The following is a 26,036-nucleotide window of genomic DNA, read 5'->3' on the forward strand; positions in this document are numbered from 1 at the left end:
TATAAAATTCACATCAGGCTGTTAGCCAATCTATAGTATCATCTACAAAGGGTCAATCAAGCAACTAAGCACAGTACCAAAAAGAGAACAAACATTCTTACAAGGAAATGTAAATATAAATCTTCCATTTGCCAGGTTCATGATATGCAACTATTGGGGAAAAATCATTTAGAAGAAAAAACAAACCATACAGCTACGTGAAGCAACAAGACATGCAGCTTTAGTAGGGTGAAGCAATGGCAACACTTTGGGAAACACAGTCATGATGTATTCCATATAGATGAGTCGGCATCTTGGTATTTTTAGCTTTAATAATCAAAACAATAAATGATTTGCTACAATGTAAACATAACGCTGTGAAACTGCATTACTGTAACTGCATACTGAAACAGCTACTGTCAAGTGAATTTCAAGGAACTTTTCCAGCATGGGAAGTTGACAGTCTATGGCTTGTGGTGGACAAGTGTCTTAGAGCAGCCCAATACCCTTGAGTACTGTAACTCTGGATGATTTTAACTTGGCCTTTTTACCAAGAAAAGTTTTTCTGAACTCTTAGCCTACAATAACGTTTGACAGGCAATTATGTGAAGCTTATTAGCTCTCCTTAACAATTTTCTTTAAACTTACTGCCTACTCCTGTAAAATAAGATGAACTGAAGCACTTGGTATAATCTTCGTTGTGCCTCTGTTTTGTTATTGTGTTGTTTTAATGCTTTCCTCTTTTTTTCCCAATGATTTGTCTGAAGGATACAAAATATTTCGTCCCCACCATTCTCCAAGTTAATCACGATGTAACTGCACACAAATTATTTCAGATCAATCTTGCCATTGCTCGTATCTCTGGAGATCATTTCCCTTGTGATGCCTATTTTATTCCATGCGTGAAGATTAGTAATAACTACAGAAGTCAATTCAAGGAAATCGAACTTATTTTGGACCACTCTACTCGCATCTGTCCTCTCCTTTCCTAAAGGTAATTAAAACAAGATTCCTAGAAAAAGCTATAATGGCATCATTCTTAACATTTGCCATTTTAATACCTATTTACCTTTGCTTCCTTCCTTTTATTGCTTTCACCATCATAAAGCCATTTGATAATAAGCTCTATCTCTGCAATTTCAAAATTCTTTTATCGAAGAGCTACTGAGAAAGAAAACCAGTTCTCCTGAAGATCAGTTAGATCCTTAACTGAGAAATCATTCAGATCAATGCCTTCTTTTCCTTGTATTTTGAAGTTCAAAAGTCTCCCCTTTCACCAAGGATAACCTTTGCAATTTAAGGTTTAAAAGGCTTACATCACCTGTTCAAGAACACCATCAATACTGGAAAGCTTACTGAAGCTTCAGCTATTTACCATGTCACTTCAAAAAAATGCCTGTAATGTTCATCTTTAAAAATATTTACCACTAGGACGCTTAACTTACAAATCAAACAATATATTTTAGAACAAAAATTAGACATAGTAATGTCACTAGTTTGAAAGACGCACTAGCAGAAGCATAGTAGCTCTTACAAACCAACACAACTCAGCAATCAAGTCAATTAAGTGAACAGTAACTCTAAAATCAGAAGGCATCCCAAATCCAGCTACTGCTCACTCATTTACATGATTAATCCACAAAATGAGTCTTTAGTTTCACAGTAACTTGAAAGACAATTCATGGAATCTGGCTTCGACCCACCAAGCACCTTTCTGCTCCTGCCACCCTTCACTCCACATGGCGGTTTCTACCCAACACATACCTATTAACCACCTGCTACACTGGTACAAGACAGTTAAACACTGATAGAGGATAATACCATAATAAATGGTGTATGTATATGTAATTTATTTGAAAACCCTGTTTTGTGAAGCCTGATGACAAACCACCTGAGTGATTCCAGCACATCAAATACAAACGACATTCAAGGGACCCAGACAGCAAAAACCCCAGAATTTATTACTTTGCTTTCACTAAGGAGTACTTTGTTTGCTTCCTTCACATTTTTATTTCAGGGTTATCCTTTATATTCACACTATAAATAGAGTATAAGGAACTATATTTTGATTGTAATCTGTACAATTTATAGCTCTAATTCCTGTAACAACACTGAGGCATGTCTTGACTTCCCTGCATACACTTAATGCTGACCCTAATAAAATACTATGTCCATACCTAGTGCAGAGGTAAGTTTGTTAGCAACAGTCACCATCTCACTATGACACTAATAGAGGTGACTGTTACAGTGTCCACAAATGATAGGAAATAAGCCAGTAATTATGACCCTGCAAATGATCTTTTACAGTGAGTAGGTGAGCCCAGGACGATGCAAATGATCTAAAATCCTTCATTCCTATACATTCATAATTTCCTATGACAACAGTTTCCAGTTCTCTTGGTTTACAAGTCTTTAAACTCTGTGACTAGCTCCGAAACACCCAGAGCTCGAAAATTTAACCAAATTAAACTGTAAAGCAACTAGCAAAAGAAATAATGGTAAAACAAGGAAGCCTACTTTAAAGAAAACTTGGAAAAACGATTTCTCTCTCTACTTCAAGCGACCAATTTTAACATGGCAAGCTTACATTCAACCACCATCTTTTCATTCACTATTGACTGAAATTTTTAATGACATCTTATGTACAAGCACGTGGAACTGTGTAGGACGCGGATAATGAACATGGAGCACTGAAGTTTTGCCTTTAGCCTTTCTGCCTCTTGTGAAAGGACACATACTCAAAAAGAAATGAAGTCACTCACTTCAAATTTTCAAGACATACCAAAAAAATCGTTTAAGCTATATACAAGAATGATCTGCTTTCTTCCTGTCAAGCAGAAGTAGAAAAGCTCTGTAGAATAAAGTCCAGGGAACAGTACAACAGAAGATACAGTACCACATACTCAAAGGGTCCTAGCAAAAACTGACCGCTACTTGCAACCACAGCGTACTAAAAGACAGCATAATTACAGAGAAAAGAATCTCATATCCTTGTGAATAGTTTTCTAGAACGTAATTAAACCAGAAAGTGTTGAATAAGCAAAGATTATCCAGTCTAAATGGAGCTACAATACCACCAATATATCTTAGCCTGATTTTCTACGTATCTCTATGGATACCAACAGACTATGGTGGTGCCAAGAGGATTCAGTAGTTTTACTTAAAATACAAGCAACGGCCCTTCTTTTTTTATACTAACACATCAACAGGATAATTCTGGAATTCATTAGTGAAGAACACTAACCAATCCAACATAATAGCTTTACTTCCTCTGCAAAACACTTCAAAAAATATCTAAATGAATATGGAAATGCATCTTTCTGTGGTAAATTGTTCATTATTGAATCATTATCAACTCTTGTTAGACAAAATTTCCCTCTTTTGCAATGTACAAGATCATTAAAATGTTTGAGAGCTCCATCATGAAAGACAGTGCCACTTTATAATACGCTATCTCTTCAGGCAAATATGCTTACGGCTGAACATAATACACAAAATAACAACATCCCCTTGACACACAATTTTTTGTTTTAATGGTGCTCTTAAGTGTTGACAGCAATGGTGAAATATGTTGTTTCTCTTTTTTTTTTTTTTTTTTTTTATAGTTTTTAACTATTTCAGAGATGTATTTCAGTCATGATAAAATGTTGGGAAGGAATGTGTTTCTTAGATCTTCAGCATGAAACCCCAGATGCTCCATCTTTCTGTTAGCCTAGTGAGATACTGCCTATAAGCTCATCAAGTTCATGTTCTTAGCCTCCATCTCCTTTTAACATCACAGACTAATCAATTGATCCACTAAAAATCATCCACAGTAGCTAATAAAATGGATGTTTTCATCCTGTTTATAGGAATGTGTCTGCAATTTGAAGCTACACAAAAAAATATTACACAGTTTAAGAAACTTAACAAGAAATCTCATTTTCTTTTTAATAATAAACACAGAGGTACTACATAGAAAACTACTACTCAATGTTTCTATGTAGCTTTTATCATTATTCTCTTCAAGCTTTCAGCATCAAGTTTAGATACATTGCAAAAATTCCTGATGTGAAAGTATGATATACAAAGCTGCATCCTTTACTGTAACATAAGTAAAATGAATGTAATTTTTTGTTCTGACAAGCCAAAAACCAGAGGTGGAATACTTTTAAAAGCATACTTTTAGAGTTTTGAGGTGTACATTGCTTACAGATACATACTGAAAGCTTTCTAGAATTCTTTGCTACATATATACTGAAATGAAGTACTATTGCTCCAACAAAATACAATCTGTAACAACTGCTAGCCACAAAGCATTACAAAACTATTCCAGTTCACAACTGCTTTGGGCAACTGACACATACACATCTTGCAATGCATTAGATCTCTCTACAAAACAATCTCAATGGAGGCTTCTTCCCAAATCTGTATTAATGATGTAATTTATTATATCTAATGGAATCACCTAGCCATCTCTTCAATAAAACTGAAAAACTAAGAGGATAGTTTCTTTCAGGTATTTAGAGGCATATATTGTTTAGAAATTGGATGGCTCAAAATAAAACCATGAACAATTGAGTGAACAGTTAACTTTTGGCAATACAATTTTTTTTTTTTAAATTAAACTTTGCTATGTATTTTTGCAAAATAAAAATCAGTGTTAACTCCAAAGCCTAGAGCCATTCCACACGTGCTACTGATCAAAACACTGGAGAAGCAATTGAAGGAACTTGCCTTTTTAGTATCTTGTATTTAATGAAAGGACAAAATATTTGAAACCATATTAGGGAGATGCTCTACTCTGCTTTATCAAAATAACTAAAGCAAACTACATTTTAGCTTTACTGTCTTCAAATATAAGTATCATTCATCAATTGACATGCACTCTAAACAAAGACTACAGACACTTTCATTTTCAATTTACATAGTTTTAGGTTCATATATGAAGGTTTAAACACAATTTTTATTTCAGCAATAGCTCTGCTTTGTCTCCTCTATTTGGGAGAAATTAAAAGTAGTAAACAAAGACTGAGCAAAGTAGAAAGATTTCCAAAAGAAATTGCAGACCACCAGGATTTGGATTTAGGTAATCCACTTAGATTACCATGGCTATGTCTTAAGAGGACAATACTGCGATCACAAAATAGGTCATGTCTACAAGACAGAATATATAAGTGAAACAATGCCAAATGTACAAACTCAGAACAAACGTTCAGAGTTATTCTTCAGAGTTTAAGATGCAAGAAAACAAAATTTGTGCCAAAGCCATGTACTGCCAAGCAACAAATATTTTAAAATCAACATTCTTAAGCTCTAAACTGGAATAGGAGAAGAGTTTCAAAAAATGCCATCAATACATTAACATGTTTCAGGTAACACAAGTGCAGGCAATGAAGAAAAAGCTCTCAATACCTAAACCCACCATGTAATACACATTCTGCTTGTTTTGCCAGTTTCAAAAATAGAAAATGTTGGACACCCACAGGCTTGGACGCAGTAACATTTGCTTTTCAAAAAAGGAGTCTGCAGCTATTTGTTAGAAGTGACAATGTTCTTAGCACAACAAATATCAAAGAAATCAGAAAACTAAAAATAAGAGGCAAGACCTCAAATTATTAGCTGAAGAAAAGCCTAAAGTAAGTTGGTAGGTGGTTCAGTAATTGACAGCATTAGAAAAACAAGCTTTTTTAAAAAAAATATTCGAATTAAAAATTTCTATAGATGTCTTCTCACACAAGTTAAGGGATAGTCTTAAAATAATTTAGAATTCACACAAGAAACATAAAAATCAACTATAAATGTAGGCGCTTTCTAGATCGACTCGAGAAAATCTAGGTTGTTCTTTCTTCAAAAAACTCGTGGCCAATGCCTTTATGAGGAATTTGCCCAACATAAAAAGATTTCAATAGGAAAGTTAGCATTGCTATGAGAAACAGCAACTTCCAGATGCTTGATGTGTCAGGCCTAGACAAGGGAATGAAAAATGTCTCTTTCTGACCAAAGAGGCTTTGAAGGGATACTCGTAAAGAATTACCTACTTACCCATCAGATTTGAGTTCATGAAAGGTGTCGGAGACAATCCTTCATGGGGCCCTAATCGACTGTCATTCAAGTGATCACTGTAATGAGGACTGTCTGCAAAACCCTAGAGAAAAAAAAGAAAGAGACCAGAGTATTAAACAGATTATTTGGCAGCCCTGCTAATTGAGTGTAATGACACTTTCCTAATTAAATGTGTGGAGTCACAATTGGTCATTAATCACAAAAGTTGACTTTGCATCTATCTCACAGAAATTACTCCCTGCCCATATTTTACCTTTTCCCCCCTCTTTCCTTTCTGCCCCATCAAAAGGCAACCATATAATTTCTTAATATGCTGTGTCCTCGTGGACAATATTTCTAGAAATTGAATAATACTAAGATAGGTTGATATTTGAATCCTCTTAGTGATAAGTCGCTCACCACTGAGAGAACAGAATTAGTCTGGAGAACCCAAAACTGATTTTCCCCCACCCCCCCAAGGTTTCTCTTTGCATTAACAAAACACAGTAAAAAGGTCAGGAAGAGAAAGGACTTTCCTGACATTAGGAAAAAATGTTAGTGCAAATGAGAAGAAGGAATTCATTTCCCCTTGCAGCCTGCTATTAATGTTACAGATTAATAGGCATTTTGACCCTATCACATTACTAAATGGCATAGCTCACTGACAGAAGGTTTACTTTCAAACAGTGATCAAATAAACAACTTTGTCACCCAATTTGCAAACAAGCACTCAAACTGAAAAAACTCTTTTGCACTTTTCTAGCATTTGTATAGCAAACTTAGCAGGCTTGGAGCAACCCCCTCCCAGTCCGGAAACACTGGCTTATTGAAAGCTTGCGCCAAAGGCACAGAGACAGAAACCACAGAAACCCTCAGATGCATATGTTATTTAACTAACCCGATTACTTAAAATTCTTTTGTACATTTCAAAATGTTTTCAGCTTTTCCATATAAAGGTATGAATACGGAATTTGACATTCGGACTGATCGGATGTGCACTGAATCTCTTAGTCTGTACCAAAACATGACAGACCTGGCACTCAAAACTGCACCTCCTTTGTAGCCAAAGTTTTGAAAAACATTTTGTTAACCTTATCTTATAATTCCCACTTACTAATTTCTCTAAGTCTTGCAGAGAGAAATCTAAAGCTCAGGCTCAATTAAAGGGGAGGGAGGTGGAAACTGTTCACAGCTACCTGAAACCATCCCAAGTGCCCTGGAACTATAAAATCATCAATCACTGAACATTTATCATTTTTGCAGACCACAGGCTCACATTCAAGACAACATTAACGGGGCTGAAACAGGCCTCACTATCTTTGCAGGCATGCTGTCAGTTCTACCAAAGGGCTAGTAACTGAAGGCTAAATAACTGTCAAAATCACTACTGCTGCTTATAGATGCATGTCACAACTCTTGCTGCTATTTGGCTTTAAAAGTAATCTTCCGGGAGTCTCAACTCCCATATGAATCTTCGGCTGACTTTATCTACTTCAGAATCAGTGATACACATGTGATAGGCATTCAGAAACAATCTTAGTGACATTTACAACTTGGTTATGACCACAAGGGTGTCCTCTGGTAACCATGACCTAGCCCCATCTGTCAGACAAGCAGCATGTAGCAGCAGCTGCTGAGGAAATGGAGTGGCTCCTAGCTAAGGTCACCACATGTGGTTTATTTTTATGCTGAAATAAAACAAAAATTAAAGCTGCTGAATGAAGAAAAAAACCAAAGCTCCTAAGTAGGTAGTTTCCTATCTGGCTCTCTGCTTATATTGTGGGGGTTTTAAAAACCTTTTTCCCTAAGTCAGTACTTCAACTATATATATTTAAGTAAAAAACTAGAAAGGACACTATCAACGATAAAAGAGAATCGTTATCTCAGATATTCAGGAGTGGTGCCCAGATGAGCCCCAGAAACTGACATCTTCAAGAGATCTTTATTTACAAATAATAAAACTACTGGAAATGTAACAAGAGTCATTTCATACATGGTTATACATCATACAGTACAACCTCCCTAACACACAAAGATAAGTATCTGAAGGGGGCCTACAAGGATGCTGGGGAGGGACTCTTCATCAGGGACTGCAGTGACAGGACAAGGGGGAACGGGTTAAAACTTAAACAGGGGAAGTTTAGATTGGATATAAGGACGAAGTTCTTTACTGTAAGGGTGGTGAGGCACTGGAATGGGTTGCCCAGGGAAGTTGTGAATGCTCCATCCTTGGCAGTGTTCAAGGCCAGGTTGGATGAGGCCTTGGGTGACATGGTTTAGTGTGAGGTGTCCCTGCCCATGGCAGGGGAGTTGGAACTGGATGATCTTAAGGTCCTTTCCAACCCTAACTATTCTATGATTCTATGATTCTAGAAGTAATGCTCCTCCCCAAGTTAATACGCATATTCCCCCCCAAAAAATATAATTGAGGAATTGGAGAACTGGATGGGTAGTTGATACAGAAAGGGATGGTCTCCCTTCTACTGTCAGAATTCCTTCAAATAATCCTTTACATCATGTTCTTTTCATACCCTCTCAGTTTCCCTAAATGCCCTGCAACCAATTACCACAGGATCAAAATTACATCTCTACATCACTAGACAAATCAACTACACCTCTCTGACAAAATGCTTCAAGTCCTTCACAGCACTAAAACCACAGAAAACAGAATATTTACTATAGAGGGAAGGAAATGTTCTACAGCATACGCAAGCACAATTGTTTTTTCTGTGCCTGGATTAAATTCCTAAAATTAGATGTCAGGCATTTTATTCTTTGTCACACAGCACAGAATTTACACTTGTGCAAAGTGTAACCTCTCTCAGCCTTCATCTACAGTAGACCTACATAAAGAGGTCTTCACTTGGCTATCAACCATGACATAAGTTATTCAGAGTCTCAGTAATGAGTTATGGATTATCAGCTCAAGCAGCACAGTTTTCTTTCAGATTAGAAACCCTGGACTGATTCCCACATAACTCACCCATATTAAATGAATACGAAATAACCACACAGACATGCAGTTTTAACGAATTTCTTCCGCACTTCACAAAAGCAAATTAAGCAAAACTTGAAGAATTCTAAGGACAATGCTTTAAATTACATAGACGTATTTCAGAGCATTCTTCACCTTTAAGATGTACTTCAAATAAAATTGCATTTCTGATACCATTCCTTGTTTTTACATCTGTATTGTTAACTTACATAATAAACCGCATAAAGTTCTACTGGGAAGAGCTGTAATCAGTCATAGATAAAAGCTTATAGAAGCTTCCAATAGCTTCTGAAAAGCTACTGGAATCTTCTAGTCATACAATCAAGGCTTAAAAATGTATTTAACAAATATGATAGTACAAATGGACAAGATGTTTACTGCTTAAAGAGGAATGCAGTCGAGATCCTTAAAAACTCTGCAGCACCTATAAAGGACAGTGGTTTACTAAAAGGATATCCCACCTGTGTCACTGAGTAACAAAGAGAAAACACCATCAGCTGGCATCTGAACTCACCTCTCACAGCAAAAGCAACAGAAGGTGGTGGTGAGGATTTATATGCATCATATCCTATCAGAGCCCCTTTTCAAATCTATGTTTTAAAGAAGACTCAATAATACAGGCAGATCTCTTTCCTTCTGAGAAAGGAAGGAAATTTCAGTTCATGACAATTTTGAAGACTGTCATCTGAAAGGGGACTCACTTGATCATAGCTAGATACTGACTCCAAGGAGAAACAGAAGCTAATCAGTTATGCCAAAAGCTATTCTCCCTCTTGGAAAGAGCTATTCAGTGGTACATACTCCGAGCTGGCTCTGCTGGAACAGGCTGGTGACGTCATTCTTGGACCACAGGTGGGCTTCCAAAGCCCTTTGGAGTACTGCTACCTACTGTTACCTGTGAGGCAAGCTTGACATAGAAAAGCTAGAAGGAGACACTTCATGCTGAGTACACATCCCCACTTCTGTCAATTTTCCTCCCCAGCAAACATACCAATGGATTAGCATGCATCAGAGTGCACAGTTTGAGTATTTAGCAAATAACTAGCAGAAAGTCTGCAAAATAGGAGTTACTGATAAATTTATTTTCTGTTCTGAGCACCTTATTCTGAAGTGAGAGCAGATAGCTGGGGTCATTCTTCTGTCTACAGAAAGCAAGCTGGTTTTGACAATGACAACCTTTCAGTATCTAAAGGGGGCCTACAAGAAAGCTGGAGAGGCACTTTTTACAAGAGCATGAATCATAGAATCATAGAATAGTGAGGGTTGGAAAGGACCTTGAGATCATCTAGTTCCAACCCCCCTGCCATGGGCAGGGACACCTCACATTAAACCATGTCACCCAAGGCCTCATCCAACCTGGCCTTGAACACCGCCAGGGATGGAGCATTCACAACTTCCCTGGGCAACCCATTCCAGTGCCTCACCACCCTAACAGTAAAGAATTTCTTCCTTAGATCCAATCTAAACTTCCCCTGTTTAAGTTTGAACCCGTTACCCCTTGTCCTGTCACTACAGTCCCTGATGAACAGTCCATCCCCAGCATCCTTGTAGGGACAGGACAAGTGGGAATGGCTTTAAACTGAAGGGGGGGGGAGGGGGAGATTTAGATTCTTCCCTATGAGGGCGGTGAGGCACTGGCACAGGTTGCCCAGAGAAGTCGTGGCTGCCCCATCTCTGACAATGGTCAATGCCAGGTTGGACGGGGCTTGGCACTAGATGAGCTTTAAAGTCTCTTCCAACCCAAAGCATTCTGTGATGCTATGATTAGATGCCATAACTGTAAACTCAAAACCATCTTGTTTTGACTCCCTCTTACATAGCTACTACAAAAGCAAGCAGGAAGGCAAAGTTTTGCCAAAGGAAGGCAAAACTTTTCTTTCTGTACAACAGCACAGAGTCCCAGTGAAGTCTAATGGGGGCTGACTGTTCCCTTGTATGCTGCTGTATTTTGTAATGTTGTCACCATTCACTCTGCACCTGGATTTCAATCTGACTGCATGTTTGTGATCAGAAAGACAAAGTCAGACATGTCTACAAATAAAAGCAACAAGTATCATCCATCAATAATACCTGTCATGAAATGCAAATGAAAGACTACTGCTAATTAGCTCTGCAATGTAATTGAGTAGCAAAGGCACTCTAAATGTTGAATGCTCTAACATTTTATCACTTTTTCAGGTATTTCATTGGATTAGAGTGATGTTCTCTAAGCAACAAACACTATCCAACCAACCAAAAACCAACAACAGTTGCAACAGTTTTCATTCCCACCTTTTCTGCGTAAGATGCCCAAGTGTTCTAGTAATTTAGGCTTTACCAGGAGATGTCCCGTGCACAGAGATGCTAACACAACTAAACCAATTAAAAATGAGACTGTTTACAAAATCATAAATAGTTGTATGCAGGACACATGAAAATTATCTTACAGAATGTATTTCTCTAGAACAGAGAAAACACGCTCCCTCAGCACATTTATCCTACCACACCATAAGGGAAGGCCTGGTACAACGAGTCAATGCCCCATTTTACAAAAGAAAACAGTAATGGACCTCCTAAAACTCAGTGTCTTTCAATGACCATTAAAGTTCTGACATTTTGGATTAAGTTAGTCAGAAAACTCATCTAAGAACAAGTCAAAAAGCCTCCTCAGCTCACTGTTTCTACCCCTTTTTAATTCACTGCTTCCAGGGCTTCTGGAAGATGCACCCTCTCTCTTTTGCTTCCACTTCAAAAACATAAAACTATTGTCTCTTAGTAATTATTTTCTGAAGTCACACCAGGATTTGCCCACGCTTAAGAAAAACTGTACTCCTGACTAACTCAAGTTGGTTGGGTGGTTGTTTCTAAATTAGCATAACATCCTCTTTCCACTTTGGGGTAAAATCTGAAAACTGACTGGAGACACTGTAACTACATGGCACACTATTTTCTCATGCATTTATTGACTTCATGGAACAACTTTTTCCCATACAGTCAACTACTCCTCAGCATGCAATTTGCCCAAGTCCATGAAAGTAGAGAACACAGGTGCTTTTTCCTTGTTCCTCCTCCCTTACCTCAAGCCCTCTACTACACTAGTCCCTGCAACCAGACCAAAATCAGACCCAGCTGTAGCTCATGACCAAGCTGCCAGATCAATAAGTGGGTATTTGCATTTCAGCAACTGACAATATAGCTCAATTACTGCCTTTAAACTTAAACCATTAAATTTTCACTAAAATGAATGGTTGACTTCACAGTTTGACGTGGCCAAAAGATTAAGTTTAATAAAGGCTGCTTCTGATTCCCTGAATTTTACAAGTTTGGCTGACCTTAACTAACAAGCATTCTTTAAAACTCAGGAATACTGAAGCCTCTTACGAGCTAAATTTGGCTATGATCATATGAATCAGGCAACAGTCATCTAAATGACTAATGTATAAATGAATGACAATGAATCTACTGATGAAATCCACTTTATTTTGGATTATCTGCCTCTCCAAACTAATCTGAGATTCTGAAGACAAACAAGAGGGGAAAATACTCAAGAGGGGAGGGAGCGGGGGAAGAAAGCAAGATGCAGACCGACTACGCCCAGGAACATTGTGGTGAGTCACTGACTGAAGATTAGACACAAGGCTCTGGGCAATAGCCATACCAAGGTGTCCTAGCTAATTTAAAAGATTATGGATTATGTGATCATGTATGCTTCCAGAAATAACTATCTTGTTCTGGAAAAGAGTATTTCCAGACATTGAGGGGGGAAGGGGGCGATCGTGTATGGAGCAGATGAACAAGAATGGTAGACTCCCCACCCCCTTTAGATCATTTCATCCATATTACTGCCAGTTGCCTGCTACAATGCAAAGGCTAAGAGATAGAGCTGAAGACCCATCTCATGTGCCGGGAAACAAGTACCTCTTCCCTCCGCAGACTCCATGCATGCCATGTCCCAGCCTGCTGAGAATAGGCAGCACTTCAGCCCCACCTCGCCTGACTGTGCAAAAAACTTGTATAACTCTTGAACAGGGGAATTAATGCAGTTAGCTGGTGGAGATCACACAGCTGCAACAGAAACACGGAGCCGTACACTTGCAAGTTGTAATTCTGACTCCCTTTCACTATCAGCAAGTATTAACATTCCACTACAATATCCTAAAGACAGAAACATAGCCTTATATATTACTTGGTAACCTGCTACACACAGGGGGTGGGCAAAAGCAGGTATCACTACCCCAGATTTCAGGTATTATCGGGAAAAATCAAGAGAGCTTTCACAAGTACCCTCCAAGCATCACCATAAGAAGTTATGTGCTTTGTAAGAGAGCTGTAAAAAATTTCATTAACTTATTTCCACACATCAAATTGAAATAGATGAAAGCTACATGTGCAGGAATGGAGTATGAGCACAACTGAAACACGGTTTACTTTATTTAACCTGGTAGAGCTTTGGAAGGGAAAGGAGTGCATAACACACTGAACAAAGAATCTACTTTGAAATAATTACTATTTTCTCCAGTTGTAAATCAATTTCCAGTAAGTTAACTTAGTGAATGATGAATCGGATTTTAAACAGCTAGAACCAATGGCCAATTACACCTCTTTAACCTCTCCTGAGACAACAGCTATCAACATGATATGAAATGGGACAATTCCCTGGCCACATGAAAAACTAGTCTGTGAAAAGATCCCAATACTAATTTCAGTAGATAGGCAACTGCCATAAAACCAAACAAAATAAAAACCAGAACACACTTCTAGAGTATGGAGTGAAAGCAGATTTTTCTAGCTCTTATCTAGGCTATAAAGCAGGAAATAAAATACAGGTATAGCCAATATACTATCAATAAATGCTTAGAGACAATACTTAAAAACCTACCTAAAGCGTTCAGAACTTACATGTCAGAACTTGCTTTGAGAAGTGCTGCCCAATAAATCAAATTGCAAAGCAAGCTGCATTTGCAAACGTGTCCAGGGCACTGAATATGGAATATTTAATTTTACCTTTGATTTTACACTGAATCATCTGCTTACTTATAAAATATCTCAAGAAAAGCAAATAACCAGAAGAACCACCAAACAAGCTCCACCACCCAAAAAAAAAAAAAAAACAAAAAACAAAACACCAACAGAGACAAAAAGGACACAAATACAACAGACCTGATAAGCTTACTGTATTTCTGTATCCCTCTTGTTTTTCTATTTTAACAGCCTCCTTTCTTGTTAAGTACCTGAGATTATGAGGTACAAAATACTACCTCAAAACCTGCTAGTTCATTACTACTTTTTGACTTCTTCACAAATGAAAAGTACTACTGGGGAGGGAAGAATAGTTGAGGCATACAGTATTTAGGTTCCAATTTATGTCTGAGTACTTTACATACAACACAGGGCATTACCTGTTGACAACTTGTTGACAAATGCTACAAAGCCATCTAAATCTACCAGTGGTGTCCTGATCTGTTCAAGTCTGGCTTCAAGTAGATATACAGCAGAGTTACATAAATGAAAAGAAGGATAAACTGCATACTCAGTACTGAAGATACCTTCTCTGTTAAATCAGGTCAAAATGTACACTCAGCTTTTAGTGCAATGTACATGGTGGAAGATACTTAAAACATTCACCGTTCAGATTTTGGAAGAGAACAACCTCAGCTAATTTATGCTACATTTTTTATTGGTTTAAATGATGTGTGTTTATGTAAAAAGACTATCCAGCAAGGAAATGTCTTATGAAAAATATTTTTGGATTTGCTTGGTTTGCAGACAGCAATCTAAACAGATTAAAAAATAACTTGTTCCTCTTATTGCAAAGACATGTTACAACAAAACCAAAACAATGGAAAAAAAACTCAGAGAGCAGGATTCTTCATGAAATAAAAGCAATCATTAGCCACACTGCAATAAAAACTGTGGTAGATGTTCAATTAAAGGCAATGTATATGCCAAAAAACATGGCAACACCATTCTGTTCCTACATTATGAGTATAATTTATAACTCCCAAATAAAGTAGGAAAGCTAAAACATTCAGCATCATCTCACAACAGGAAGATGAAATTTTCATATGCTGCAGTGCAGCAAACATGCCACTTGGTTCAAGCACCTCAGAATTTGCCTCAGAGAGCTCAGTAGAGCAAGGCTTTCACAAAGCAGCTTTACAGTCCTCTGCAACAAACACTAAGAGCCAGCTACCCTTCTAATGCAAGGGATTACGAACATGTGCAAAAATACATCACTTAGCTAAGGGAGGGACTTGCATACATCAACCAGAAGATAATCACTAAGAAACCACCACTGTTGCATACATAGAAGTAAAAGTAAGCTTGGAGAGCTGGAAGAATAACAAGCACTGTCTTGTTAATAACAAGAGATGGAAAACAGTGACATGGTATTGTATATGGGCTTCATTATAATCATTCAAGAATAAGGGAGACCATCAGCACTGTGCAGAATTCCCCTGACTTGCTAATCACCACTCTGGAACAGTTCTCTCTAAAAAAATCAAGTTTTCCTACTTTTTCTCCCACAAGAGACATATTTTCAAGTTATTCCTTTTTCTAACAAAACACTTGGCCTATGCAAAAGAGACTTTGCTCACAGAAATCCCTAATGTCTCAACTTACACCTTTTCACAAATTTAAGACTGTCACAGCCAACTCTAATAGGCACTGTTCTTTCAGTTCCACAACACTGTTTAACTAGTAGGTAACAATAATCAAGGCTCTCACAAAGTTTTCTTAATTTTGCAGTGGTTCTCAGCCTTCAATATTACTTTAAAACACTACTGAAATAAGAGTTTGTTAGCTTTTAATACAGTATTACCAGAGACTCTTAAAATAAACTGCTATAGAATACAAGAGAAGCAGCTTTTGTGAATTAATTACTGATCACAAGATTAAAATACATGAACACCCCACCCCAAGCTCAGGAATACATGACTAGTTTTCACAGTGAAGTTACCAAGGTGTTTTCCCCACTTTCCCAAAAAAATGTACTCAGCCCAGTGTTCTTTAACATTTACACGAATAAACCAAAAAGACTGGGTGAACAAAGATACAGCAAAGTTTGCTGACCACAAAAAAAACATTCTAAAATAACCCTTACTAAATGTTAGTGCAGAATTGCAAAGCAAGTTCTTTATGCAATTGGTATTAAAACAGCAGACAGAGTCTGGTGTAAATGAGTACAAAATGAACATGGTAAAAAATAACTCAATGTCATAACAATGTGGTAACAACTGTAAAATGTAAGAAAAAATACCTTTTCTACACAGTTTTTGAAACAATATCACTTCAGAGCTCAGTGACAGTCAAAGTATCAAGACTTAATACTTTCATTCTCTGTTCCTTTCTTACTTATTACTATGTCATGCAGAAATTGATGGCATAACCTCATCTCAACTAGTACAAACAGTCATAAACACCCTAACTTTTGGGTTATTCAGAAAAAGAAGAAGAATTCAGAGAACAGCACCAAGAACTAACCACAGGTTAGGAGAAGTTTCTATACAAGCAGAGACCAATAGATTGTGATTCTTCAATTTGGTTGAGGAGAGGAGAGACACAAAGTGGCATGTAAAATAAAGATGTTTGTTTAAAAAAATAAAATTAAGCACATCAGTAATAACCAATTACTATTTGGAAGACAGGAACATGGCAGAAATCAGTCAAATCACTGATCAGCACACTTAAGACAAAAACATCAATATTTTTGCCAAGAAACACTTGCAGTTATTGCCAAAACTGTAAGCAAAGTCAGGGAAAAAAAAAAAAAAGTCACAACTCACAGAGAACAATTCCACCAACAGCTGTAAGAACAACGACTAAAAGGTCAGCTCTGACAAGAAACCTCCTAAGCCCCCAAGTACTGCGCATCTCAGGAGAGTATGCCAGTAAAGATGGCAAAATATTGGCCCTACACTTACACTCTTCCTTAAGCATCCCTGTCGAACACAATCAGATCATATATACCGACCTGAACAGACCTTCAGCAGGAGTTGGGAAAGGAAGATCTCCTTTAGCCAGTCTTCCACCATCTCATTTAATTAGCTTTAACAGATATGTACTTAACTATCACCAAATTCCAATTCTATTTAATTGGAAATTGCTTATCTTTACGTGCCTTTGGAAATTCCAGCCAATACTGTGACAACAATTTTAATTCTTAAATAGTTTGGTCAATGTATTGTGACCTTTAAAGAAAAACCCCAGTAGCAGGCTGCAGGCAGATTTAAAAATAAATTACCACACTCCAGATAAAAAGAAATAGTACCTCTTGAGGTTTCAACTTTTCTATGTCTGTGGAGAGGTCTGAGCTTTTCCCATGAAGACTGCCATTTTCCTGTGAACAGGCAAGCAGTAAGAATAATTAGGACAAGAATACCATTCTATATTGAAATTATGGAAAAAAGGCACTGAATTTTCAATTTGAACATGTAAAACAATTATAACTTATTTAAACTCCATATGTTAACCACAAAGAATAACCTAGGAATGTAGAAGACTAAGTGTATCACGTGCCCTGACTCCCAAGAAAATCTGATCTTACAACACAGACCTACACACCCATTTCAGCTTTTCCTCAAAGTCATCCTATCTGGCAGCACATGAAGTAGCAGAACTTACCTTTATTCAAAATTCTGAGCCAGAAGTGCAAAGCATTTCATTAGTTGAAAGAAAATCAAAAAATAAAGACCGTACACCTTACCTCAAATTTATGCATGTGAACTTCATTTAGACTGGTAAATGAAGTCCAGTGCTTCTTCAGCAATTTCAGTGCAGAAGAGAATTTCCTTAGTTCTACTTTTTTGCAAAAGAACATGGCCATGGGAGGAATTAAATTTGTGCCTCCTAAGCATTACCAATTCTGTACACAGACTGTATGTATTTCTACTGTTCATGACTTCTGGGGAAAACACCGGAATGGAGTTTTCCTGTGAAAGGAATTCAGTTTTCTTTCAAATAAAACTGTTGTCATTTAAACAATATCCCAGACAACCATTCTTTATTGCTTCATGCAGGGCCTCTAGAGAAAATTGCTGTGCTGGGTTTTTTTCAACCCCATCAAATTTGTAAGTGTATTGAAGGCCTGGGCAAAGATGATACTCATCAGCCAAACTCTCTGAATTCCTTTGCATAGCCACTTCACATTGATGCTGCATAATATCAGTCCTGACCCGGTGGGATAGGACTTACTCCCCACCACATGAAAATGACATCCAACATAAAAGAAGGAGATGCACATGTTTTGTAATCTTAAAGCCCAGCACCAGAGGTTGATGCCTCCTAAGACAACCCAATCACACTGGTGTCTCAGGAAAACCTAAACCTACCAGCTGCCACTACCTGATCAGTGATCCCACCAGGAACTGCTGTCAAAGAGATCAGAACCTTCAAGGACTGTGAGCCAACAGCTCAGAGCTAAACTGACCCCATGGAGAAATGATATGGGCAGTCTAATCTAACACAAGACTTGCTCTTGAATTTCTCTCATTTAACAGGTTTTCCAAAAAGAAAATTAATGTAGGAAGACACTTGTGGAGATATTCAACTTATAATAACCTTTCACTAGAATTTAGGACTATTTAGGTGCTGTCCCCCATCATTTCTGCTGCCTTTTGACAGGGGATTTTTTTTGCTAAAGTGAAGAAAACTCTATCACCTCAATACTACAGGAACAAATCATTTTTCTTTAAAAAGAGAAGGCAAAGAACACAAAACATTGTTTTGGGAGACAGAGGGAAGAAGTGAACCTTATTATTTCATTTTTAGTTTATAAATCAAGAGAGTTTGCATGCAAGTATTTGTTTTTATCTCTAAATTTTATACTGATGCACACAAAGCTATACGATAAAATAATTAAATTCAGCCACAAATACAAGTAGGGAAATAAATCTACATGTCAGGATTTTCAAAGTCTGTAACTTTCTGAAAAAAAAAAATCAGACAGCATTAACTACCAATTGCCTAAAATTAAACATAATTTATAATGTATTTAATTTGAATGAAGAAAGACCTATTTAAACTGTACGCTCCAGTTTAAACAAAAATGAACATATTCGCTTTCAAAAAAATCCTGTAACCATCACAAGCTGTAAATAACTGGTGCTTCAGAATTAACTCTCAGCATCATCTCAAATTACTAGCATGTAAAAGAAAAACCTCTGCACTTAGCAGAGGAACAAATGCTTCAATAACATTCTGTGGATAGATTCCATCAACTCTTAACAATATACTCTGTTTGGTTAGAATCCAACTGGCTTTAGCTGAAACTGTGCTACCATAAATTATGGTTCAGCAAGAATTGTTTGCTGGGAGGTAATTCCTTCCCCCGTCTCACCCTGTCCCACCCCCACCACCTCTTTTTTCATATGTTCAAGTTACACAGACAGACACCTGACCATGGAAGAATTTAAGATCTACGTTTCCAGGAGTCTTCCATAGGGCTCAAGGCAAACCTACATTTACATTTGCTTTTCTTAATGATACACCTCAAATCTCACCAACCTCTTCTATGGTTCTAACTTCTGCTTTTATTACCAGCTAACTAACATCTTATTACTAACTAACATTTTATTACCAGCACTAACATCTGCTTTTATTACCAGCTTTAGGGTATAATGGTATAGTTTGCGGGAAGTTCAATTCTTGACCAGTGTTTGAATTTCTTAGACATAATCTTCTGTTATAACAAACACACACACAAAAAAATCACCAACCCAAAAACAACAGGAAAAAAAAAAAAAAAACCCGAACGAAACAATAAGAACACACCCAGCCCAGCACCCTGACTTCACAGTACTGGAATGTTAGCTGCCTGATCCTCTAACAAGAAAAGTGATTAATATAGCTAATAAATTACAAGCTCAAAATCATGTTAGGTCATCTTGATTTATGACTGATTTAAATTGATCAGCAACATCATAAATGAGTGTCAAAACACCAAACAATTTGAGTTACTTAAAGCTGCATAATAAGATTCCAGTTCAAACATAGAAAAAGCATCTAAAGGCTCATCAAATTACACAGGATGTTTTCAAACAATGTCTACTTTCTATGTTTCACAGAAATATTTCCATCAACCATAAAGGTCTCCTACCTTTTTATTACAATTTATTTACCAAGATCAATGGAAAAATGAGTACTTCATGATAAAATCTTCCTAATGCTTTCTTCCAAAGTCAGAAAGGAGCCTTAACAATATCCAGGGAGCTGGACAAGACCTTGCAGACTATCCACTTTATTCCACAGCAAAAGAAAGCTGCAAAACAGCTAACACAGCTTTCTGGCTCACGAGTACTGAAATCACAACAGATTATTTAGACTAGGCCCACCAGTTCTGCTGTGCATTTCTAATAATTCATTCACCAGGCACTTAGCTCTCTGGCTTTTCAAGGAGTAGCTATTCATAAAAAGAAAATTGAGAATACGAAAAGGAATGTGATTTACAAGCGAGAAAGCCTGCTTTTGACCATTGAGTTGTTTTTTTGAAAGGCAGTATTATTTTAGGATATTTAGTTACTATCAAAAACCTTTAGCTCAATAAGCAGGATGGATGAAGCTGGAATGGGAACAGAAGAAAGGTATTTAAAGAGAAAAGCCCCTCTCTGACATGACAAACACACACTATAGCTGGCTAATGATCATGGAAAGCGTTCCCTACACTTTGCAAATAAACACAGCTAAGTACTAACTTATATTTTCATTTTCTGACCATAAGGTAAATAAAACAGATATTCATCATTCAAGTATACAGTTACATCTTTTCATAGATTCTTAACTTTTATAATTTTTAGCCTTAGAAATCTGAATCACTATAGCGGCATATCAAAGTCGAAGTCTCTAAAAGATGTTAACTGTCATTTAAAGGATCTTACCCCTCAAAAACATTGTCAAATCATTTGCTGATTTTCACTGCACATTCCCATAAACTTTGCCTATGAATTATTATGTGAAAACCTTACCCTTGAAGATTCATACGAAGGACTTGGCTGACCACTTGTTCCCCAGGATGTGGCACCTGTTCGCTCATCCATACCTAGCAATAAAAAGAAAAATACAGGCCTATTGGAAAAGACAGCAAAAGCATAATGTTCTCAGATGCAACCTGAAAGCAAATTCATCCACTTCCATATATTTAAAGCAGTATTTCTAAAAGCAAAACTTAAGATGAACAGTTTCCTTGTTAATGAAGCTGGCTACAAAGCAACCTACTCATTTGGACACCTGCAGCTGCTGAAAACAGGAGCATAAAAAGTCAAGATGATTTGCCAATCTACAGTGTCTGCCCTACCCAATCCGTAAGAAATTAGCATCAGTAACAAAACAAGCACAGTGATGTTAGCGTGGCTTTCTGCACAGCCTGATTTATCCTTCATCTTAAGCAGTGAATATTGCAGCACATACTGTGAAACGTATACTTGTTATCAACTTTTTGCTCTCATGACTTGCGTAAGTATTGTAATATGTGCAAAATTATGTCCCTTGCTTGTTCTTTATGTGACATGCAAGATATTTTAGCATAAGGGGGGGAAAAAGCAAGACAGACTGGTTATATTTCAATGGCTTAAAAAAAAAAGTCCCAACCACCACAGACACTCACGGTATCTGCCCTAGTAAAACAGGAATCTGTAACGGCTCTTTTAGAATCGGTTCCCTTTATGCAAATCCAGCTTACAGCTCAAAAGAGAATGGGGAACAAAAAAACAGGGAGTTCTTTAGACTCTGTATCAGAATAAATATCCCCTGTATATACACATATAATTTATATCCCGTGTTTTAGCCAATAATTACAAACACTGTTGCCAAAAATTTCTCTAATTGCTTTATATTAAAATAGGTCAAACCATCTTTAAACCACATTCCAAAACAACTGACTGCAAAAGTATCTGAATTCCTGTAACCAATTCATACAGGATAAGGTTACTATTCTAGTAATCAAGTTCCTGATTATCTGTATCACAAGGTATTTTTAACAGGAAGGAGCACTTCCATCCTAAATTGCAGACTTCCACATGCTTTGGCCTACACAAACAACTCATTATTTCCCTGTCACTCAAACTCATAAGGAGTTTTGATATAAAGCATAAATTCTTTACGTGATGTATAATATAAAGTATTTATGAAGCTTTATAAAGTAATAATTTATAAATAAGAACAAAATACACAATTTATACCTAACAGCTGAGTGCAAGTTACTCCATCTATGATGCCTAAACCCTAATTTTATACTGAATCTATAAAATTTTCATAACGTCTCTCAGACTGGCCGCACTACAAAATAAAATGCAAGGAAACAATGTAAATAACTACTTGTGGAGTAACAGTATGCTAATATTTTTCTGTTTATGAGGTTTTCTTTACGAAATTCTAATAATTTTTTCTTTATGTGTTTTTCGAAGCTACAAAATACTGTCTTGACGAAGCCTCCAGAAGGCTTGTTAAACAGAGTGTACATCACAATCACCCAGGTGAAAGCTACAGACACCTTCTGTGTACTGCAGGAAAGATCCTCACGGCTGGAAATGCAAAACCACCACTACATTGAGCCAGCAGATCGTTGAAGTTCGCTGCTTTGCAGCTGACAGCACTGTTGTTGTTTCATTGTAACTGGTCCAGGAGCTGAGTAAAAAGTCGTGGCTGGCACTGACAAAGGCAAAAGTAATCTTTTGGCACAACTGACTCTTTTCTGACAAACAACAGCGCTACTAATCCAGTGATCATCATAACAAGTCCGCCAGTGCTTTAGTTTCAAAAGAGACATATAGTGGAGCAAGGAAGAAAAATATCTTCCTGCAAGACAAAGTGTTTGGGAAAGTCTAAGACACAGTACATTATACCAACGCATTTAGGAAATACATCAGCAGATAATGGTTATGCGAAGAGTGTTTAGATGTATGACCCCTAACCAGTAAAACATGTTATCATTCAAAAATTTGAGTCAGTGGGACGTAAGGACCCACATTAAAATCCTGCCAAACCAGCACATGTATAGCTAAAAATTCTCATAATTCTCATAATTCTAAATTTGAATTATGCAAATACATTTTTAAAGGAAATTGCTCTAAACCAAAATATAACAGTTTAAGATAGGGAGAAAAACTGATTTCTAAATAGTGCCCAGAACTGGTTCCCTAAAAAAGCCCAGTACGGTTAGCTGGAGTACTGAGGAGTATCAACACACTTCCTGTTCCTGCCAGGTGTCTTTCTCCTCCTTCTCAGGCAGCATTTTTTCTTCTTCTACATACACAAAACAGGCTTGCATCTAGACCTACCCTTTAATCCGAATGTGCACACAAGGCACACATATTCACATTTTAGAAGCTCCTTGATGGCTATGAGGAAGAATTTCATTTGCCTATGAGGAAGAATTTCACTGCCTACAGAACATGAGCAGTCTGACTTCCCGCTGCTTGACATCTGGATTTGACTTGGAACAAAGCTGCTGCTGCCCTCAGTCCCCATCAACATAGCACACACCAAACAAGCAGAGAACTGCCCAGCAACCCTCAACCAGGACATAAGATACATATCTATAGTGATGTCCAAGGAACCTGTCCTGGTTGGTTACACTAATGCATTTTCCAGTGATGACACATGAAAAACCATCAAATCCTGCAAGAGACAAAGACCCAGAAAAAAAACTCTTAACACGCTGGGCACAAACAAACATCACATACTTCAATGCAGCCAAAGGTAGCTCTACAGGAATGCACCAGGACCATAAAATATGCATTCCAGATGGGAGGAGAGTGGGGACCACTCACTAAGAAAGAACACAGGGGTCAGCTCTGGTAATAAATTCAATAGTCTCAAAGCAAAAAAAAAAAAAAAAAAAAAAGTGTCATCAAAGGGTTAAAGCATTGTCCTGAGAAATGCGAAACAGAATTGAGGAACTAGGGGAATCATCACCTTCATATAACCCCTTCCACAAGGAAATGAGGAGTCCAGTTCCAGTATCCACTAATTCCTCAAGGATGTTAAAGGGCACAGGAAAGCTGTGACAGTTAGCAGAGCACTGAAAACCATGCTGCACATGGAAAGGCTGCAATATCTCAATCTGTTTAGCAATGCAAAGAAGGGGGAAATACAATGCCTGTATGCTATAAACATAAATACATGCAGTCAGGTAGACAAAAGTATGATGAGGTTCTAACACCACTTTCTTTTTTCTGTAGGCATTGAGAATGGAAAGCAACTGAAATGACTCGAGCTGATTTCACAGTTCTCAATCAGAATAGCTACTTGTACAGCAGAGAGGCCACAGTTTAACTAGGGTAATTAGGTACATTTGATCTCTGTTCGAGCAGACCTAGCTGGCAGCCTGCGGCTGGCCTGGTTTACACGGCACCTCCAATGCAGTCCCTCCTGCCGTGCCAGGGAGAGCCAGCAGGACACTGGCCCTGCCCTTAGCCAGCCCTGCAGACACAGAACAGCCCCAGCCTGGGATCCTAGCCAGGCCGCAGGAAAGGCTGTGTGTTCCTCACTCACCTTGGGAGGGCCAGGCCAGCCACGAGGGTGCTTTCTGACTTTATGCACTGAACTCTAAAAAGGCTTTGCTTAATGTCACTTTAAAGATGGCGCTGTGAGCATTTCGAGCTCTTCTAGAAGAAAAGCTGAAGAAACCTGTTGCCTCATTACTTCTATGTATGCATTCATTCTGAAGAAACAGGTCCAAACATTTATCTAATAAAAAAATTGGATCTCACAATCAAACTGAAATGAAAGTTGCTGGTCTTGCTCGTATAAGACAAAGACAACCATATTTAAAACTTATTTCAAGAGACACAGGCTCTCATGTTCGTGTAAACAAGATAGGGTTACCATCTGCTATGATCTTGATCAAATAAATGATTTGACAAAAAAATCACATTGTAGATTGTATACTAGGTACTCAAGGTATGAGTTTCTATCTTTCATAACTTCTTTATCCAATTTTGTTTCAGAGTAATAATATTCCTTTAGATAAGATTCAACAACTGAAATCAATTGCAAAAAACCAAGAGCACAAACCATAACACTGATTGTATTTTGCATCTTAGACACCCAAACAAATCAATCTACCATTAGACCCTATATTGTAAAAGGTCTGTTGTGAAGTATGATAAAACTTATTACCTAAAATTTATTACAACTTTATTACCTAAAATTGTACTTCAGGTCTAGACTTTCCAGTAAGGGGATGCAAACAGAAATATTATTTGATGGAGAAATACTACTTCAATTAAAAAATTTAAATTTCAATAGGTTCAGACTACTTCTCAGCCTCTTCTTCTTGCTTCCAAATAGAAAATATTTCTCATTTTAAATTACACTTAATATTTTTAGTAACATAATGATTTCCATTCTAAAATAGTAGTTGAAATTTGCAAATCAGATAAACTAGTAAAGAAAAGATAAAAGTTCCACACATTTATTACCAGAAAAGGGGCAGGGAAGACAGGGGACAGTGCTCAAAACCAAAGGCAGCTTGACAATAGATGTCATGTGGTGGGCTTAAAATATACAAAGCTAAGGACATTAATCAAATTGAGAAGAGAAATGAAACCCAGGCAACCTATCAACAGTCTAACCACTGAAGTGCCATTGGGATAAATTCAGATGCAACATTATAATTATGTAAAAGACAAACCACTTCAATTTCAAACTATATAAATAGAGGGCTTTCTCTCCAGCCACCCCCAAAGGAAAGGCAAGGGGAAGTACTTCAAGCAAGGGGGGGGGAAAGGGTGAAGAAAGATTTAATCTCAATCCATACTGCTTCTTGGAGAATGTAACAACCGCCTTACAGCATATGGATGTGAAGTCGGGATCAAAAGGGAAAGTTCCTCCCCAGTAAAAGAACTTCTTACAAGCACCAGTGGCAGTATCTCTTTTTGTACCTTTTGCCCCAGAGAAGATTAATGGCAGTGCAATGGATATGTCACAAACACTGTCTTGAGTCAGAGTTGTCTGGTACAAACTCTCTGGACTCTACAATTCCTTCAGGAAACTTCCTGAGATACTTTTATTCAATTGTATGATGCTGCTCGCTCTCCTCCCTGTATTAAGCCCCAGAGTT

The 26,036-nt window shown here is 37.5% G+C and overlaps 1 protein-coding gene across 5 annotated transcripts in view; it reads right to left on the reverse strand.

Moving 5' to 3' along the window:
• Nucleotides 1-26,036, reverse strand: part of TCF12 (transcription factor 12) — a 166,394-nt gene that overhangs the window by 101,205 nt on the left and 39,153 nt on the right. For all 5 annotated transcript variants that reach the window (XM_080626701.1, XM_080626700.1, XM_080626703.1 and 2 more), the window contains exons 4-6: nt 20,941-21,014; nt 17,250-17,318; nt 6,004-6,106 (exon numbers count right to left, since the gene is read on the reverse strand). In XM_080626701.1, coding sequence (XP_080482827.1) covers nt 6,004-6,106; nt 17,250-17,318; nt 20,941-21,014 — 246 coding nt within the window. The remainder of the gene's footprint in view (nt 1-6,003; nt 6,107-17,249; nt 17,319-20,940; nt 21,015-26,036) is intronic.

Source organism: Psittacula echo, assembly GCF_963264785.1.
Source record: "Psittacula echo genome assembly, chromosome: 10".
NCBI classification, from domain to species: domain Eukaryota; kingdom Metazoa; phylum Chordata; class Aves; order Psittaciformes; family Psittacidae; genus Psittacula; species Psittacula echo.